The 20255-nt window shown below is 46.4% G+C and overlaps 1 protein-coding gene across 2 annotated transcripts in view; it reads left to right on the top strand.

The window, feature by feature from the left end:
• LOC147106574 (ETS homologous factor-like) overlaps nucleotides 1–20255 on the top strand; it is a 75865-nt gene that overhangs the window by 42728 nt on the left and 12882 nt on the right. Inside the window, exons 5-7 of one of the 2 annotated variants that reach the window (XM_086007528.1) lie at nucleotides 7189–7251; nucleotides 7356–7424; nucleotides 8083–8139. In XM_086007528.1, the coding sequence (XP_085863654.1) occupies nucleotides 7189–7251; nucleotides 7356–7424; nucleotides 8083–8139 (189 nt within the window). The remainder of the gene's footprint in view (nucleotides 1–7188; nucleotides 7252–7355; nucleotides 7425–8082; nucleotides 8140–20255) is intronic. The other variant, XM_086007529.1, reaches the window with a different exon arrangement.

The following is a 20255-nucleotide window of genomic DNA, read 5'->3' on the forward strand; positions in this document are numbered from 1 at the left end:
ACAGATTAGCCATGATCTCACTGAATGGCAGGACAGGCTGGAGGGGCTGAATGGCCTACTCATGTTCCTATCAGCCTGTCAGAGCTCTCTGCCTGTTGCCACGTGCGTGTGTGTCAACAGTCAGACTTTCAGACCTCTATTTCTGGCACTATTATCAGCCACCTTCAGCTCTTACCTCTCCAACTGGGTCACCAATAACATCTATGATGAATGCCATGCAGCAACTACTCGTCAGCCCTTGCTGCTTGCCTGTGCTTTGCTTGCTGCTCACAGGAACCAGCAATCACTTGGGTGACGATATATTAGCAGCAAGCACATGCCAAAAAATGAAGTCTTCGTATCACTGCTAATCCTGCAGTACCAGCCTACCCCCAAACAATACTCAGTAAGTTGTTCGATGCACAAGTGACAAGAGAATGCCCATCATTTGTATTATGTCCGTGTATAATTGAGACACGGACTGCAGGAGTTGGTTATACAGGTAACAGGTCTTTACTGAATGGAGGCAACCTGGAACGACTATGCAAATGTTACTACACAGGCTTATATACAGGGGTGGTCACTACTGGTACTGCAGTATACAGGGGCTGCAGAATATAGTTCCTTCTGCAAAGTACATACACTACAATTCCTCCCCTTTTAGCTAAACAGTACATAACATTCGATTAACAATGAAATAACATATTTACAATTACAGTTGCTAGAGTGATTGCAGCAAGTGATTAAGAAGGCCAATGGAATGTTGGCTTTCATTGCTAGGGGGATAGAATATAAAAACAGGGAGGTATTGCTTCAGTTGTACAAGGTATTGGTGAGACCGCACCTGGAATACTGCGTACAGTTTTGGTGTCCATACTTAAGAAAGGACATACTTGCTCTCGAGTCAGTACAAAGAAGGTTCACTCGGTTAATCCCGGGGATGAGGGGATGGACATATGAGGAGAGGTTGAGTAGATTGGGACTCTACTCATTGGAGTTCAGAAGAATGAGAGGCGATCTTATTGAAACATATAAGATTGTGAAGGGGTTGGATCGGGTGGATGCGGGGAAGATGTTCCCGATGATGGGTGATTCTGTGATAGTGGATTGGCGGTTAGGATCAGATCAGCCATGATCTTATTGAATGGCGGAGCAGGCTCGAGGGGCCGATTGGCCTACTCCTGCTCCTATTTCTTATGTTCTTATTGTTCTTACACATTAGTTGAAGTTAAGCAATTATAAGTTCAGTCTTTGAAGAGGCTTCCTGATTCTGTCTGGATAACGCCTCTTTGGGGTATCAGGTTCTTCTGGCAACGTTGAGTCAGGATCAATGCCGTTGTTTGGTTCATCTGCTTCCAATATCACCGATTCTGAGGTAGATGCAATTGGTACTTCTGTTTCATCGCCAGGTGTATCAGATCGTGGTGTGGAGTTGACGTTTCCCAGTGACTCTAGAATCTGGTCAGCATGGCGTCTCACAATACTCTCTCCAACGTCCACGGTATACATTAGAGGTCCTTGCCGTGTACAGATCGTTCCTGGCTGCCATTTCTCTGTGCGGTAGTCCCGGGCCTTGTTGACCTATCTTAAAACTCCTGGTCGGCCTTTCATTCATATTCTGAAACTGCCTGTTCTCCACATCTCTTCTGACGTTTGGCTTAACCAAATCCAAGCGGCATCGTAGTCTTCGATTGAAGAACATCATGGCTGGAGTTTGGTTGGTAACCGCATGTGTCGCATTCCGGTAGGCAAACAAGAAGTTATCCGCCTTGTGCTGTAGGGGTATATCTTCATTACACATTGCCTTGATAGCCTTCTTGAATGTTTGAACGAGCCTCTCGGCCAGTCCATTAGTGGCTGGATGATATGGGGCGGATGTGTAATGCTTAACACCATTGTTCTTTAAGAACCTCCGGAACTCTTCAGACACAAACTGTGGTCCATTGTCGGAGCAAATCTGTTCAGGCAGCCCATTCCTGGCAAATATGGTTCGTAAGACTGATAGTTTTTTCTGTGGTGGTTGAGGACATTTTTATTACCTCTGGCCACTTTGAATGTGCATCCACCACAATTAAAAACATCGAGTCCATAAATGGACCAGCAAAATCAATGTGCACCCTTTGCCATGGAGATGAGGGCCACTCCCATGGATGTAGAGGGGCTTGTGGTGGGGCGTTTTGGACCTTCTGGCATCCTGTACAGCTCTTGGTCATCTCTTTGATTTCTCTATCGATTCCCGGCCAAGTTCTTCATTTTTACCCCTCCCAGATGACCCTCATGAAGCTCATTGAGCACTCTATCCTTCAATTTGGGTGGAATTACTACTCTGGATCCACACATCAAGGTTCCTCTGCACACTGACAGCTGTTCTCTTCTCGGCGAGAATGCTGGCAGCAGTGATTTGCCATGTGCTGGCCATCCCTTCACCGCTAAATCATAGACCCTGGAGAGTGTCGGGTCATTTCGTGTTTCCTTTTCTATGTTTGCATTCATCACAGGGAGACATTCGACTATGGTCGAGTGGAATATCTCCACTGGATCCACTGCAAGTTTTTCTTGCACCGTCGGCAACGGTAGGCACGACAATCCATCAGCATTCCCATGCTGTTTAGTTCCTTTGTACTCGATGTCATATTGGTATGCCCCTAGGAAAAGGGACCACCTCTGTAGTCGTAGTGCTGTCATTATCGGTACGCCCTTCTGAGGGTTAAAAATGGAGACAAGAGGTTGATGATCAGTAAGTAGAGTAAATTTCTGACCGTGCAGGTAGTGATTGAACTTCTTCACCCCCCACACCAGGCTGAGGGCCTCTCTGTCAACCTGGGCGTAGTTACGCTCGGCTGAAGTTAACGAGCGTGACGCAAAAGCTATCGGCCTCTCCGAACCATCAAGGAATTTATGTGACAGTACCGCCCCAATGCCGTAGGGAGACGCATCACACGCCAGTCTTATTGGTAGTGATGGGTTGTCGTGAGCCAATACTTCTCTTGAAGTGATTAGGTCCTTACTCTTCTGAAAGGCCCGCTTACATTCATCGCTCCATTTCCATGCTACTCCCATTTGTAGTGGGGCATTCAGTGGGTGCAGAATTGTGGAGAAATTCGGCAAAAACTTATGGTAGTAATTCACCAACCCGAGGAATGACATCAGTTGCGACACATTTTCAGGCGCTGGAGCCTTAACTACCGCTTCAATTTTGTCAGGGGACTTATGTAACCCCTCTTCATCAATCACGTGGCCACAATACGATATCTGTTTCTTAAAAAACTCGCACTTGGGGCGGTTGGCCCGTAGCCCATGTTCACGTAATCTAGTGAGCACCTGCTCTAGGTTGGCAAGGTGTTCACTGTCATCTTCATCTGTCATTAGGATGTCGTCCAAGTAACACTGAGTTCCCGGAATTCCTTGCAGGACTTGTTCCATCGCTCTTTGCCATATCGCCGGAGCTGATGCTACGCCGAATACCAGTCGATTATACTGGTAAAGACCTTTGTGAGTGTTTATCGTGAGATACTTCCTAGAGGATTCTTCAACCTCCATCTGCAAATACGCTTGTGCTAGGTCAATTTTTGTAAAACGCTTCCCTCCAGATAGTGAGGCGAAGATATCTTCTATCCTTGGAAGAGGATATTGTACTGTGTGAAGGACTGGGTTCACCATCACCTTGAAGTCCCCACAGATGCGAACCTTCCTTGGCTCCTCAGACTTACTGTTTAACGTTTTCTTCATGACAGGAACGATGGGTGTCGCCCACTCGCTCCAGTCTACCTTAGATAACACGCCTGCATTCTCCAGATTCTCCAGCTCTGCCTCGACGGCTGGGCGAATTGCATATGGTACCGGTCTTGCTTTGAAAAACTTGGGAATTGCATTCTCTTCTATTTTTATCGAGGCGGTTACGCCTTTAAGAGTTCCCAGTTCTTGTTGAAATACCTCTTTGGCGTTAGCTAAGATTGTTGACAATCGTCCAGGAGTGACGTCGTCATCCTTTTTACCAGCCACCGTCAGTGCCTGAATGGAGTGCCAGTCTAAACTTATCTTTCTGATCCATTCATGTCCCAATAACGGTGGTCCACCATCTTGCAGTATGTACAGATACAATTTCTGTCTTTCCTTGCCGTTGTATTCGACAGGCACCCTTATTTTTCCTCTGGGGTATACTTTTTGCCCCGTATACGTCTTCAAGACAATGGATGTCTCTTTCAAGGGTATGTGTGAGAATAGCCGCTCGTAGTCTCGTCGATTCATGACGGTTAGAGCTGATCCTGTATCCAATTCCATTTTGACTTGGGACCCTGCTATCGTGAGGGTGACCCAAATGGTTCGGTGATCCTCTTTTGCGATTACGTTGTGAAGTTTGAGACAGCTTAGTCTCTTGTTCCCGGATTCACTATCGCTCATCTGGTCTTCGGAACTACTGTCCGTCATCTTTTGTACTTTCCTGTACGGTTCCTTAGTAGCCTTTTTGTTGTCGTCGGTCTTCTTCCCAGACCTGCAAACTCGTGCAATGTGTCCCATCTTTCCGCATTGCCTGCATATTTTGTCCTTGGACCGGCAGTCCTTCTGGTCATGGGTTGTTCTGCCGCAGCGATAACATTTTGCAAATCCCCGTGTCATTTCGTGGGTGCCGTATTCCTGTGGCTTTTGCTGTATTTCCGCAACTCCCCTTGCTGCTGCTTCGTACGACACTGCCACGCTGAAAGCCTTATCTAGCGTCAGCTCTTTCTCTGAGAGTAACCTCTTCTGGGTTCCTTCACTCAGGAGTCCACAGACAAATTTGTCCCGTAAGGTATCTGCCAGTCCTGCTCCAAACTGGCAGTGCTTTGATAGCTTGCGTAGTTCCGTAAGGTAATCAGCATTGCTCTCATCTTTATGCTGATTTCTCCTGTGGAATTTAAATCTTTCTGCTATCAGCAGCGGTGTAGGATTTAGGTGTTCCTGTAGGATAGCAACAATTTCGTTAAAACTCTTCGCCTTCGGTTTGGCTGGAATAATCAGGTCCCGCAATAGGCCGTACGTTCTTGCGCCCATTAAGTTTAGCAGTACCGATGCCTTTTTCTCATCGGCTACTTCGTTTGCCTCGTAATATACCTCGACTCTTTCCACATATGTGGTCCAGTCTTCTATTGCATTATCGAAGGCAGTGATATTGCCAGTCTTCGGCATCTTGGAAATCTAAAATGTCGCCTCCCGCACTTTGCCTTCTTCCCCGATTTAACAAAATGGTGCCTCCCACGCTTTGCCTTCTTCCCCGCTGGATTAAGATGGCGCCTCCCGCGCTTTCTGTCTTCTCCGCTGTTGCTAGCGCTGTTGCTGGCGTTTTATGCCTTGATGGCGACGCCCTATGGTCTTCGCGCACTTCCCCCCGCGCTGCTGCTAACGCCGCTCTCCGCGGTTCCCATGGCAAACTGCAGCTCCTCGCGGCTTTCTGCGCGTTTAATTTTTATTATTTCCCCATCGTCGGAACAACCCTGCGGGACTCTTGCCTCCCTCTTCTCGGGTCTGTACGCTGCCCGGCTTCGTATCACTGGCCGCGCCCTATGTGCTCCACCCTCTCTCTCTCTCCTCTTCCTGACAACGCTGCTCGACCCCGTTGCAAAGCCACCCGCTCGAGCTCTAGACCGCCGCAGCCCAGGAAGGATCAGTGTACTACCTGCCACCGGCCCGATTAGCTGAAGTACCATCAACAGAATAACCAAGCCCCGCTCTCGACAGCCTCTCCTGCAAATCTTCAACTCCGCTGACTCAGAAGCGGATGTCCACGGTCGACGCCCGTTTCTTCTGTTTCTTTCTTCCTTCTGGCCTCGACCTCTGATAACTTCGCTTCAGGGATGGATCCCCATGAGGTGGTGCAGACTGTAGGTAAGTTCGTATCTGCTCGTCGCCAGTATTATGTCCGTGTATAATTGAGACACGGACTGCAGGAGTTGGTTATAACAGGTCTTTACTGAATGGAGGCAACCTGGAACTACTATGCAAATGTTACTACACAGGCTTATATACAGGGGTGGTCACTACTGGTACTGCAGTATACAGGGGCTGCAGAATATAGTTCCTTCTGCAAAGTACATACACTACAATTTGCTGCTCATACTTTATGTAGTCATGACTAGATGAATACTCACAGTATTTGATTCATTCATGCTGCACGACAGAAAACCACAAGGTGGATGTAGGTGTGGAAGAACAGTCAGCCCAATTTAACCACTACCCAGAAAACAACAATAGTCCCGCCCATCACCACATCCAGCTGTCTCTTAAATGATTCCAGGTTTTTGTCTCCTCTGCTCCTCCAGAAGTGAATCTATGTGTTGATCACCCATCAGTGATCTTACGCTCCCAGTGGCGAGCTGTACTTAAAGGGACAGTGCGGTGGGCTACAACACTGTCACACCAATTCTCCAATCTCAGTTCTTTCCAAACACAGCTCAGCACTGGGACAGTGGGATTGGAGAATTCACCCTTTTGTGTGAAGAATGTCTGAAAATCAGTCTTAAATTTGCCTTTTCCTAGTTTGAACTTGGTTCAGTTTGAAATAACGCTCTCGATTCACTTTTACGATACAGTTAACTCCCTTAGGTCCCTTCTCATTCACTTCCTTTCAAAGATAAACAGCCCAACTTTCTCCAGTCTTGCCTGATAACTCAACCCTCTGATACAAGGGATCAGCCTGGGCTTGAAATGTTTCACTTGTGTCTCAATGTCCAAATTGGGCAAAGTGTTCAAATTGCAGTCAAACCAGAGCACTGTACAGTTTTGTACTTTTCTTTTTTTTGGCCTATTTAGTTGAGCATTCTATTTGCCTTCCTCTATATGTGTTAAAATGATAACAACTTGGCTCTTAAAATGGGGCCCAATGCAACACAATACAATGCAATGCTATTTAATACAACATGATGCAACACAATGCTGTGCCATACAGTGCAATGCAACATGATCCAAATTAAAGCAACACAGTTTCAGATTCAAGTCTGACGTATTTGCAAATGTTCTACCTTGACTATTTGACTAAATAGTGTCGTGGTTAAACTTTGTTTGTTCAGTTAAATTATGGTTTATACTGAAGATGATCAGATATTTGCACAGCATTTCCTCACTTCACCCAATGATAAAAGATAGTAAGCAAATATGGAGTAAAAGGACAAGGACACTGGATCACAATATATACTCTTTGTTCCTATATCAATCACCTTTTTGGGCCTTTTTCAGATTTGTCAACTGTCAACAATGCATGGAAGGAAGATGAATATTTGTTTGAAAGTAACTATGAAAGTATGGCCTTATTTATTGTTTGGAGAGCATATCTTATTTCTGGTTCTCCATCCTGCAAGGCTTGGCACACACACTGAAATCCTGTATTCCCCTCTTTGTTTCAGATGGTGCTGACGATAGAGAGGTGGGAAGAGCAGAGATTGCAGCAAAGCCTGACCTTCAGGACACTCCAGGTAATACTACTTCAGGACGCTGATTAGCTTGTGAAATCTCTTCTCCATCTGTAGCTATGAAGGCAGTGAGGCCTGGTTATAACTTAAGGGCCATATTTGAATAATTGACATACGTGCCTAGCTCAAAGCCGGCGGGAATGATGTCAAGGCCGACGGAGGGAATGTGAATTGAGGTGGGAGGCGGCAGCTGCTGGGGGCCAAAGAGAACAGGCCCTGGCATAAAGTAAGTGCCGGGGGATGGGGGTTGGTGCCGAGATCCCAAACAGATGTCGGTGGGGGGCGGGGGGCGGGGGGGAGAGGGTACGAGGAGGCCCGAGGCTTTCCTCCTGCTCCTCCGAAGAATATAAAAGTCGTACTTATCTTGGCCCCTGCAGGCCACCCTGCTGCATTCCACCAGGTTTCTCTGGCAGGTTTGACACCGGGCGGGCCTCACTATGAAAATCAGGATGACATCATCACTTAAATTAGGCCCGGGCTTGCCCGCAGCAGGAGCCTTGGCTGAACTCAGAGTCAGGGAAGATAAGATGTCACCGGGCGGGAACGGCCTCAGGCTTTACATTAATTATTCACAATAATTAGGCTGGAGCTACTGGAGTATCGATTTGAAAAATAATTAAAACCACTCACAACAATGACCGTGCTGCCTTTGTCCTCTTAGATTCTCAAGATAAGAAAAAACACACCCAGTCCCAGAGTTCAAATGGAAAAAAGAACAGTAAGTAAATGCCTAAAATGGAACCATTCTTTAAGTAGAAGCATCCGTAGTTCAAAATGCCCGGTTATTGAGTGAGATCATCAGATACTGACTGGCACATCTCCACAGAGAGAATGTGAGAAATCTCAGGGCAATTGCTCCTAGGCCCATTCTCCGTGTAGCTCCTCGCAGTGGCTTCAGCACCAGTACTGGCACCCGGTCACCTCCTGGGCCGCTGGGCTGGGGTAGTAATGTGTTGGTGTGGCTGATGAGACTGTGAACTTGTGAAGAATGTCTGGCTGAGGCCATGAACTGTTCCTCAATGTCACCCCAGGTTGGCCAGCCTCACACCTTACATAAACTTGAGCTCATCCAAACCTCTACTCCCCGTATCTTAACTCTCACTAAGTCCCGCTCACCCATCAGCCCTGTGCTCACTGACCTACATTGGCTCCCAGTCTGGCAACGCCTCCATTTTAAAATTCTCATCCTTGTTTTGAAATCAGTCCATGGCCTCGCCCCTCCCTATCTCTGTAACCTCCTTCAGCCCTACAACCCTATGAGATCTCTGCACTCCTCCAATTCTGGTCTCTTGCGCATCCCCAATTTTCATCGCTCCACTATTGGTGGCCATGCCTTCAGCTGCCTAGGCTCTGGAACTCTGGAATTCCCTCCCTAAACCTCTCTGCATCTCTCTTCTCCTTTAACAACACTCCTTAAAACCTATCACTTTGACCAAGCTTTTGGTCACCTGCCCTAATATCTCCTTATGTGGCTCGGTGTCAAATTTTGTTTGATAACACTCCAGTGAAGCACCCTAGGGCATTTTACTACATTGAAGGCACTATATAAATGCATGTTGTTGTTATTATTATTCTGGTAACCACTCATCTCTCTAACCTGTGCTGGGTAGCCATTTGTTCATTTGTGTAAACCAGATCTTGTGATCATGCAGTTTGGGCCACCGACTGCAAAGGCAACCTCATCTGAGGAGTAGATAGCCCAATGGGACACCAATAAATAGCAGTCTATGTGAGGCTGAAATGTGATAAAGCTGTTACGAGGAGGCATGTGCACAGTTTCTAGACATTCCCTGGAAGTTGCGAGACATGTTCTATATTTCCTACACCGTGCCTTTCTTAAGCGGTTTCCGGAAACTCCGTCCCTGAAATTCCAATGGTTTCGTAGTGCGGTAACTCAGCCGATCTATCTGGGGAGGGGCTGAGAATCTGGGGGAGGAGAGAGAGGATCCACTGGCTTTATGCCCCATTTAAGTTCTACTCGCTAAGTTGTAGCCATGCAAGTGATGGCTTTCTGCCAGGATAATGTCGTCTGTCATAAATTATATAGAATTACATAGAATTTACAGAACAGAACCAGACCATTTGGCCCAACTGATCTATGCCGGTGCTTATGCTCCACATGAGGCACCTGCCACCCAACTTCACCTAACCCTGTCTGCATATCCTTAAATTCTGTTTTACTGTCTAAAAACCTCCAATCTAATTCATGCTGTCATTAAACAGGGGTATCTTAGACCAGCAGCTGAAGAAGGCTAATGCTGGAATCGTACTGGTCAATTACTGTGTTTATTTGTGCGGTTACATAGCGACCCTTAACTTTACTTTGGATTGGAATTTGACAAAAATTGTGGCTTCATATTTTTGAGGATTCTAGCTTCATTTCAAAGTTTCTCTCAAGACTGTTTTCTGTTTGGAAAATAACCCTAAAATATAATATTCGGGAGACCTTTAGCGTTCTGTGATCCAATTTTTGCCATTTCACCTCTGCAGTAACCGCTGATTTTCCCCATACATCCCCTCAAGACACAGCTTACTCCATTAAAACTGTTTCCACTGGCAGGAGGGTCGGTAGCCAGAGGACGCAGATTGGAGATAATTGGCAAAAAAAGCCAGGTGGGGGATCAGATGAGGAGAATTTTCTTTACTCAGCGAGTTGTTGTGATCTGGAATGCACTGCTTGAAAGGGGGTGGAAGCAGATTCATAATAACTTTCGAAAGGGAATTGGATACTTACTTAAAGAAAAGTTATCTTGCCATGGAAGGAGTTCAACGAAGATTCAACAGGCTGATACCTGGGATGGCAGGAATGATGTATGAGGAGTGATTGGATCGATTGGGCTTGTACTCGCTGGAGTTCAGAAGAATGAGAGGGGATCTCATCGAAACTTATAAAATTCTAACAGGACTAGACAGACTAGATGCTGGAAGGATGTTCCCGATGGTCGGGGAGTCCAGAACCAGGGGTCACAGTCTAAGGATAAGGAGTAGACCATTTAGGACAGAAATTAGGAGGAATTTCTTCACCCAGAGAGTGGTGAACCTGTGGAATTCATTACCACAGAAGGCGGTGGAGGCCAATTCATTAAATATATTCAAGAAGGAGTTGGATATATTTCTCAAGGCTAAAGGGATTAAAGGGATATGGGGAGAAAGCAGGGACCGGGTACTGAATTTGGATGATCAGCCATGATCGCATTGAATGGCGGAGCAAGCTCGAGGGGCCGAATGGCCTTCTCCTGCTTCTATCTTCTATGTTTCTATGTTTCTATGTTTGTAGGGCTATGGGGAAAGAGCAGGGGAGTGGGACTAATTGGTAGTTCTTCAGAGAGCGCGATGGGCCGAATGGTCTCCTTCTGTGTTCTGATTCTAAAAGCAGAAATCGCATGAAGGCCCTAAGGCCACAAACGCCTTGGTTTCAATGCCAGAAGCAGTTCATGTTTCATTCAGAACAATCTTGAACATTATGCAAGTTTGTCAAACCGCAACAATTTCAAAAGTTTGTGCAAGTGAAAAATGTTAAACTTCTCAGAATAACTACTGTGCACCCCCTTTGTGACTTTCTACTTTTTCCTTGACCTACTTTAATACTTCTTCAAATTGCCACCCAATGGCCTGAGGTCTGAAATGTGGACGGCTGCTCAACATGACTATGAGCCTCTAGGGACAGAGGTGGCTTATCTCTCAGGGCCGGAGTCCTGGGATGGACCTGTGATAGACCAGGCTTGGAATCTTGGCAGCCTTGGCCTTTTAACTTCTTTCTACTTATGAAGGCATCTGAGGGGAATGAACTCTATGGTGCTGCTGTCCAGAAGGAGGGCAGAATCCTCAGAGCCATCTCCTGCTCCAGTAGCATAGATTCAGAATTTTGGTCGCTACTGATCAAGCAAAAGAATTTCTATTTTGCCTATGAAATGGTGCCCCGGAGATTTTGAAATTCAGTATATATAATGCGCTCTTCATTCTCTCCATTACATCATCCAAGACCCGAATGCCACGTGTCAAAACCTACACTTTTGGAGGTGATAACCTGCCTCCGGATCTCTGTGTTTTGTAGAACATGAGCTGAGGTTCCTGGAGCTGCCACTCACTCCACGATGCTCGGCACTGTTGATGAGCCCTCTCTGATATTTCTGCAAAGGAAGATACTGGATCTTGTAACCATCCCTGCCATCTGCCGCAGATTTTCCGACATACTTTGCAGCGTCTTCATGTGAGTTTGCTGCTCTGGGAGCATCCTTCTTCTCGTGGCAGGGGTTGCCGTTTCCTTAGTGAGCACCATTGCCCACTTCTCTAGCTTCCTCCTGTGCTGTGCATCACCCAATGTCCACTCCTCATCTAAACTCTATCACCCTCAGTGAGTCAGTCTGGTCTGGTGAGTGTGAGTGAGAAGCTGATTGACGGTATGGGTGAATTTCTGTTACCAGTCCCTGCTGTCCCACCACTGGGTCAGTTTTTCTATCTCTGCTTTTACTTTCTTGCTTCCAGCTCCTGCAGAGCCAAAAAGACCGAGACGAGCACTGAGATTCCTGTTATCCCCTTTTCCTTGCTGTTCTGCTAATGTAAGGATCTCTTCATAGTTTGCGTTTCAGGGAGCTGCCATTTTCTCTCTCTATCTGAACAACTCTCCTCCCATACAAGCCCCCCCATGACTGCTGCCCCTATTATCTCTGCAGAGTGGTATGCCAATATCTCCATAGCATCCTCCTCTTGCTTGTTTAATCGACAGACCTGCCCCTCCTCCTGTAGCTTATTGCTCACGTGAATTATGTAGCAATTGGTCCTGCTTAGGAACAGCAACTTGTTATTTTCAGGAACAGACAACTACTGGGGAATTGTTATCATTTCTTTTATGGTGCTCCCATAGAGAAAATGAGGCTTCAATGGCCATTTCTGCAATGCAGGATTCGACAGCCAGATCATTTACATCTTCCATGTGAAGGAGCATTAGAAAGAAAGACTTATTTATATAGTGTTGCCATCACACGTACTTATGCTGACCTTGTCGTGCAGTAAACTTCTTCCTGCATTGGAGAAGGGTCCTAGAGAGTTTCCACTCGCTGCCTGTGTCACTTCCTTTCACATGGTCCTGCCTGCTGTGTTGGCAGGCCTCTTGCCACCCACTCCTCTTATGGCACACTCCCTCTCCATCGCCCGCATGCCTCATTTCAGTAAGAAGAATATTTATAACACTCTCTCAGAAGTTTGCTGCTCTCCGTTAAGTTCTATTTTGGAGTCTTTGCTTCAGCTTGCCTCCTCCTGGTTCAGCTTTAAGAACAGTCCTTGCAGCTGCGCTCTCGTACGTACTTCCTGTATCCCCATGAATTTCCTGGGCCTCCTAGGGGCAGTGCACCCATTGCAGGTGGGATTTGTGCTATGGTCCCATCCAGCAATATTAAAATTAGCTGACCCGGTGGTTTCTGGCGGGATCACTGACTGGGCAGCAGTAGGGTTGCCAGCTCTGGTGTTCCAGGAGCTTTCAACACAGGATTTCCTGCCTCTAACCCCCACGCTTCTGACATTGGTCACCCGATATGTCAATCAGTCAACAATGGTGGCTATAATACCCACAATGCCATGCACTCTAGAACCGCTCTATCCATTGTATGGTTTTATTGCATCCTGGCCGTGTTGGGACCCTACTGTTTGTTGTGAGTCTAGCCAGAGCAAAACTCAAGAAGAAAATGATTTATTTTCCCTGATTGTTTGCAGGAGTGTCTGGGTGATTAATCTTTAATTCTGGGAGACTCCAGGGCAATCAGGGAGGGTTAGCAACCCTAGGCAGAAGTCTCATCCTACTGCACTACTAGTGGCAAATCGCCAGACTCTGAACTTCAATTACTCAATGTCTGCCCCACACAGGCATCTATATAGTGCTTAACCAGTTCAGCTGAGGTTGCTAAACATACATCTTCAATTAGCGTGTCCTACTTCAGGCCTCCGTCAGCACTGGAGAGTTACATACCACCTTAAACTGCTTAATATTATTCTTGTTTTTAAAAAGCCCCATATCATTTTGAAACATCACCTGTGTTTCACACAATGAATTATATTTGAAGTGCGGTGACATGGTCTGTGGGCATATATTGATTTTATTGCACCTGCTAATCGAATTGGCATCAAAATCCTTCATGTTTGTCTACTTAAGTAGGACAGGTTGTGTGATGTATTAATCATCAGTTTTCAACGAGCCAGATTGCAGAATTAGAGCCTGAGGATTAAAGTGAAACCAGTTAAACAATATCATAGCTAGTCCAACAATACCAAATATGAATGTTGGAGACATGGGAGGAGAAGAAGGATATTAAGTACTGTGATTCTGTTTTATATGGTACGATTGGGACAATTCCATGTCACCAAGTTACATAGGAAAGTAATAAAGCAAGTATCACCAACTCCTTAATACACTCTATGCGGTGATAGCCATATGTCAATTTCGATTTTTGAGAAAAGAAAGTCTTGCATTTATATAGCGCCTTTCATGACCTCAGGACATCCCAAAGTGCTACACAGCCAATTACATACTTTTGAAGTGTAGTCACTGTGTAATGTAGGAAATGCGGCAGCCAACTTGAGCACAGCAAGCTTCCATGAACAACAATGTGATAATGATCAGATAATCTGTTTTTTAGTGTTATGTTGGCTGAGGGATAAATATTGGCCAGGACACTGGAGAGAACTCCCCTACTCTACTTCGAATCGTGTCATGGGATCTTTTGCGTCCAGCTGAGAGGGCAGATAGGGCCTGGGGCCTTGGTTTAACGTCTCATCTGAAAGACATCACTTCCCTCATGCCAGCCCAGATTTTGTGCTTAAGTCTCTGGAGTAGGATTTTAACCCACAACCTTTAATATTGTTTCTAAACGTGTTCATTATAACCACCGTGTATCCTGCAATAAGCCAGCTGACCTTTCACAGACCAAAGGCCAGGCCTGTACATTGTCTGACTGGGCCCACACTGCTGAAGTTCCTGACTTTATTTTTGATAAGCACCCTGGGCAAATGATTATAGTTCCATGCTTCACAGAGGAGCTGAAACTAACTTATGAAATGGGTAAAAAATGATTTGAGTAATCATTTTGCATTAACACACACATTTTCAATTGTGCCCTTCCTCCTCCTACCATCCCCACTGATTTGAACTCAAAACACAATATGCAATTCTCCACTCAAATTCATTCTTTTCTAGGATCTCGACAGTGTCGAACTCCTTACCTCCTTTAGCCTTTCCTTCCTCCTATAATCTACAGGCTTTTAAAACCCAAGCTAACTGTGGTGTAAGTAACCTGTTCCACCTTAAGAGAACTTAAGCCTGTTCCACCTTAAGAGATGTACTACTTTCTCTGGCTGCTGTATAAGTAATACACTGGTATATAAGTACTGTGTAGTGATATTGTATTTAGTATAGTCCTGACCTCCAACTAGTAAAGACCTGTTGAACTTTATTCTTGTAGTCTGTGTCAGTAATTAATCTTAATACAATTGGAACACACAGACTTAACAGTGGCGACGAGTCCGATTCTTACCCTGCGGCAGTTTATATCCACGGCGGCTTCGTCCACAGAACAGGCGTCGAAGAGAGGCATCCACCCTCATCACCCTGCTGGAAGACACGTCGCGCGGCAGGCATCGAGAACCCGGAGTGCAGAAGACATCCTGAACTCGAAGCCTCCATCAGCGGCAGTCGGCTATCTTCTTTCTACCTCGGTAGTGGGTAAGCCGGTCAGCGACGCGAGCAGAAAGTCGGCCGCGTTGGCTGTACAGACGGGGGGAGGAAGACGGAGGAATAAGGGCGGTGAGATCGATCGCGACCGGAGATAAGGGCCGGGCCGCATTCGGGCCGAAAGGCGCAGCGCGGGGACATCGATCGCGGCTGGTGATAAGGACCGGGCCGCTTTCGAGCCAAAAAGGCACAGCGTCTGGGGCGACTGAAGGCGCGAGAGCCGCGGTGAAGGCGAACGCAGCCAGTGCTAATAACCGGGCTGCAAGAAGGGCTGCGAGGCGCGACATCGGGGAAGCACGAATGCCCGAGGGAGCCGCGGTGAAGCGGAGACAGCGTCGGGGGAGTTACTAACCGCTGGGAAAGGGGAGCAGCAGCGGCACGCCAAACGCCATTGCAGCCAGTGGGTGAAGACCGCCAAGCGCGGGAAAACCGCCATTTTGTAGGCGGAGGACGAAGACAAGAGTGGGAAGCTGCCATCTTGGGATAAAATAAATTGCAACGATGCCTAAACATGGGAACATTAATACCTTTGAAAGCGACATCGAAGATTGGGCCATGTATGTAGAACGCATACAAAATTATTGTAAAGCAAATAAAATCCCAGATGCAGAGAAAGCACTAACTTTATTAAACTTAATGGGGGCAAAGACATACGGGCAATTGAAACACCTTTTATCACCAGATGAACCGGCGGATAAGACGTTCGAGGAGATTGTTACTGTCCTGAAAAATCATCTAAACCCCACGCCGCTGATGCTAGCGGAACGATGTAAATTTTACAGCAGAAGGCAGCTGAAGGATGAAAGCAATGCTGAATATTTAATGGAATTGCGTAAGCTGGCAAGGTATTGTCAGTTTGGAATGGGACTGACAGAAGTGCTAAGAGATAAATTTGTGTGTGGATTATTAAAAGAAGATACACAAAAGCGACTGCTCGAGGAGAATGAGCTGACGCTTGAGAAAGCGGTCACTATGGCAGCAGCACACGAAGCCGCAGCGAGAGGCACGGCAGTAATGCAGCTACGGTCACCGGAACTCAGTACAAATAAATTGGGTTTGAGTACTGTAAAATGTTATCGTTGTGGAAAGACAACACACGATCAGAACCAGTGTTGGTTTAAAAACCAAGAATGCAGAACGTGTGGCAGGCTTGGCCACATAGCTAAAGTATGCCGGTCAGGAAAGAAGACCAGCAACAAAAAGTCACCGCAAGGAAAATACATAAAGGTGCACAAGGTGACAAAGACCAGTTCGAACGAACAGAAGTCAGATTCAGACGCTAGCAGTAATGAACTGGGTAGCTTAAGAGTACACAACGTTGGTAAGGATGCAGATCTCCAGACAATTTGGGTCACTCTTCAGATAGCAGGAGTCCAAGTAAAGATGGAATTGGACACTGGATCGGCATTGACGGTCATGAATAAGAAAGATTACAAAAGGTTATTCCAACATATTCCCCTACGGGATACGGAGATTATATTGAAAACATACACGGGGCAAAGAGTGTACCCCATCGGAAAGATAGAGGTAAATGTGGTCCACAAGGGCGAAGAAAGCCAAGTAATGGACTTATATGTGCTACCTGAAGGAGGTCCACCACTACTGGGACGGGAGTGGATTAGGAAAATGAATATGGACTGGCACTCCTTAAAAGCACTAACGGTAGATTCCGGGGAAACAGATGTCAAACCTAAACGATTGTCCAAAATATTGGATGATGCTAAAGAGGTGTTCCAGCAAGGACTGGGAACACTGAAAGGAATTACGGCAAACATCAAGATTGATGAACATGCACAACCAAAATTTTTCAAAGCCAGACCGGTACCCTATGCAATACGACCTACTGTAGAAGCAGAACTGGAAGCGCTAGAACGTTCAGGTGTACTGTCTAAGGTAGATTGGAGTGAGTGGGCTATGCCCATTGTTCCCGTTATGAAACGTCCTTTGAGCAACAAGCCAGGAGAACCAGGGAAGGTTCGCATCTGTGGAGATTTCAAGATCACCGTTAATCCGGTGCTTCACACGGTGCAGTATCCGCTTCCGTGGATTGAGGATATTTTTGCTTCGTTGTCTGGCGGGAAACACTTCACCAAGATAGACCTGGCGCAGGCGTACTTGCAGATGGAGGTTGAAGAAGAGTCACGCCAGTACCTCACGATCAACACGCATAGAGGTTTGTACCGGTATAATAGGCTGGTTTTTGGAGTGGCATCGGCTCCGGCAATTTGGCAGAGGGCCATGGAGCAGGTATTACAGGGAATTCCAGGCACACACTGTTACCTGGACGATATTCTGATTACAGGTGATGGTGATGAAGAACACCTCGCAAACTTGGAACTGGTGCTCAACAGACTGAAAGAGTATGGACTTAGAGTTAATCAGCAGAAATGTGAGTTCTTTCAGAAGTGGATCTCGTACTGTGGTCATGTCATTGACCGGGAGGGGCTTCATAAGTCTCCTGACAAGATAGAGGCAGTTGTAAAGGCTCCCGCTCCGGATAATGTCTCTCAGTTGAGGTCGTTTCTGGGACTGATTAACTATTACCATAAGTTTCTACCGAATCTATCCACGGTACTGCACCCGCTGAACGCTCTTTTACAGAAGGGGGTACCATGGGAGTGGAGCGAAAACTGTAAGAAGGCATTTCGCAAAAGCAAAGAATTGATCACCTCAGAGGAAGTGTTGGCTCACTTCAACCCGACACTGCCTATTCGGTTGGCTTGTGATGCTTCTCCATATGGTATTGGGGCAGTACTCTCACACAAGTTGCCAAATGGCACGGAAAGGCCAGTCGCGTTTGCATCCAGATCATTGACCTCCGCTGAGCGCAACTATGCGCAGATCGATAGGGAGGCTCTCAGCCTTGTATGGGGAGTGAAGAAGTTTAATCATTACCTGCAGGGCCAAAAATTCACACTTCTGACAGACCATCAGCCGTTGGTATCCATTTTTAACCCTAAGAAGGGTGTTTCGGTGATGACAGCACAGCGACTCCAGAGATGGTCCCTTTTCCTAGGGGCACATCAATATCAAATAGAATTCAAAGGTACAAAGCAGCATGGCAATGCTGATGGGCTGTCGCGCCTGCCACTACCTGAAGCAGAAGAGACGACGAAAGTTGAACCTGTTGAGTTATTTCATTCGACCATCATCGAGTGTTTACCAATCACCAATGCAAGTATTGAAAGAGAAACCAGGAACGACCCGACACTGTCCCGAGTTTACGAGGTGACAGTAAAGGGATGGCCAACACATGGTGATCCTCTGTTACCGGCATTCTCGGCAAGGCGAGACCAGCTGTCCGTCTGCCATGGTACTTTGATGTACGGGACAAGAGTGATTATTCCTCCCAAGTTACGGGAAAGAGTTCTAAAGGAACTGCATGAAGGTCATCTGGGGGGAGTTAAGATGAAGTGTCTTGCTAGGGCTTATGTATGGTGGCCGGGCATTGACCAACAGATAGAGGAGTTGACAAAAAGCTGCGCTGGGTGCCAAAAAGTGCAAAATGCACCTCCGATCGCACCGCTACACCCATGGGAATGGCCTTCAGCCCCATGGCAACGCGTACATATTGACTTTGCTGGTCCATTCATGGACTCCATGTTCCTAATTGCGGTGGACGCACATTCCAAATGGCCAGAAGTGATCAAGATGAATACCACTACTTCAGAAAAGACAATTGCGGTGTTAAGAACAATATTCGCAAGGAACGGATTGCCAGAACAGATATGTTCGGACAACGGACCACAGTTCGTGTCGGAAGAATTCCAAAAATTCTTAAAGAAGAATGGGGTGAAACATTATACCTCTGCCCCATATCATCCGGCGACAAACGGGTTGGCCGAGAGATTTGTCCAAACATTCAAAAAGGCAATAAAGGCCATGAACGATGATCAGATTCCGTTACAACACAAGGTGGACAATTTCCTAATGGCATATCGAAACGCCGCTCATGCAGTGACTAACCAAAGTCCTGCCATGATGTTTTATAACAGGAGGTTGCGGTCCAGGTTGGACTTGTTAAAACCAAATGTGCGGAGGGAAGTGGAAAACAAACAGTTCCGGCATATTAATAACAAGTCCACTCGAAGTTTCGACGTAGGACAACCAGTGTTGGCAAGGGGCTATGGAAACGAAAAATGGCAGTCCGGAACAATTCGGGCCAGACAAGGACCTCTGATGTACACAGTAGATATTGGTAACAATGTGATAAGGCGTCATGCGGATCAACTGGTAGAATCAAGAGCAAGGGTCGAACCCATGGTTGCGACAGAGACAACTGTGGGAGACGTTAATGAACCTGAAGCATCTACCTCGGCAGGGACTGTACCTGATGATGACATCCAATACATAGGAAACCAACAAGAAGAGTCACCTCAGCAACAAGAATCAGAGACCACTGAAAGGCGTTATCCAAACCGAATCAGAAGGCCTCCTGAACGACTGAACCTTTGAACTGTTTATACCTGAAGTTATATATGTATATATGTTATTATGTTATGTTAAATGGGGATATGACTGTTAAGCTAAAAAGGGAGGATTGTGGTGTATGTAACCTGTTCCACCTTAAGAGAACTTAAGCCTGTTCCACCTTAAGAGATGTACTACTTTCTCTGGCTGCTGTATACGTAATACCGGTGGTGACCACCGGTATATAAGTACTGTGTAGTGATATTGTATTTAGTATAGTCCTGACCTCCAACTAGTAAAGACCTGTTGAACTTTATTCTTGTAGTCTGTGTCAGTAATTAATCTTAATACAACTGGAACACACAGACTTAACACTAACCAATGCTACTCCCCCTTCCCCAAAGCCTGCTGAAGAGCCTCTGAATTGCCCTCCACTTACCCATAACCCATCCATATTTAAGGTCATTTACTTTGCCCTGACATTCCCCCGTGCAGGAACACACCTTGGGAGGGGGGGATGGGTGCATGTGCCCAGACGTGAGAGGGGAAACTCCATCACTGCCGCAGCCTGAGAGGTTTGCAGCAGTTGGGCTTTATATCTGGAGGACTAGAATACGAGGGGGTAGAAGTTATGCTCTAGTTATACAAAGCCCTGGTTAGACCACACCTGGAGCACTGTGTACTTTATATCTAGAGGACTAGAA

Source organism: Somniosus microcephalus, chromosome 15, assembly GCF_052327205.1.
Source record: "Somniosus microcephalus isolate GS21.2 chromosome 15, FLI_Smic_1.0, whole genome shotgun sequence".
In the NCBI taxonomy this organism is placed as follows: Eukaryota; Metazoa; Chordata; class Chondrichthyes; order Squaliformes; family Somniosidae; genus Somniosus; species Somniosus microcephalus.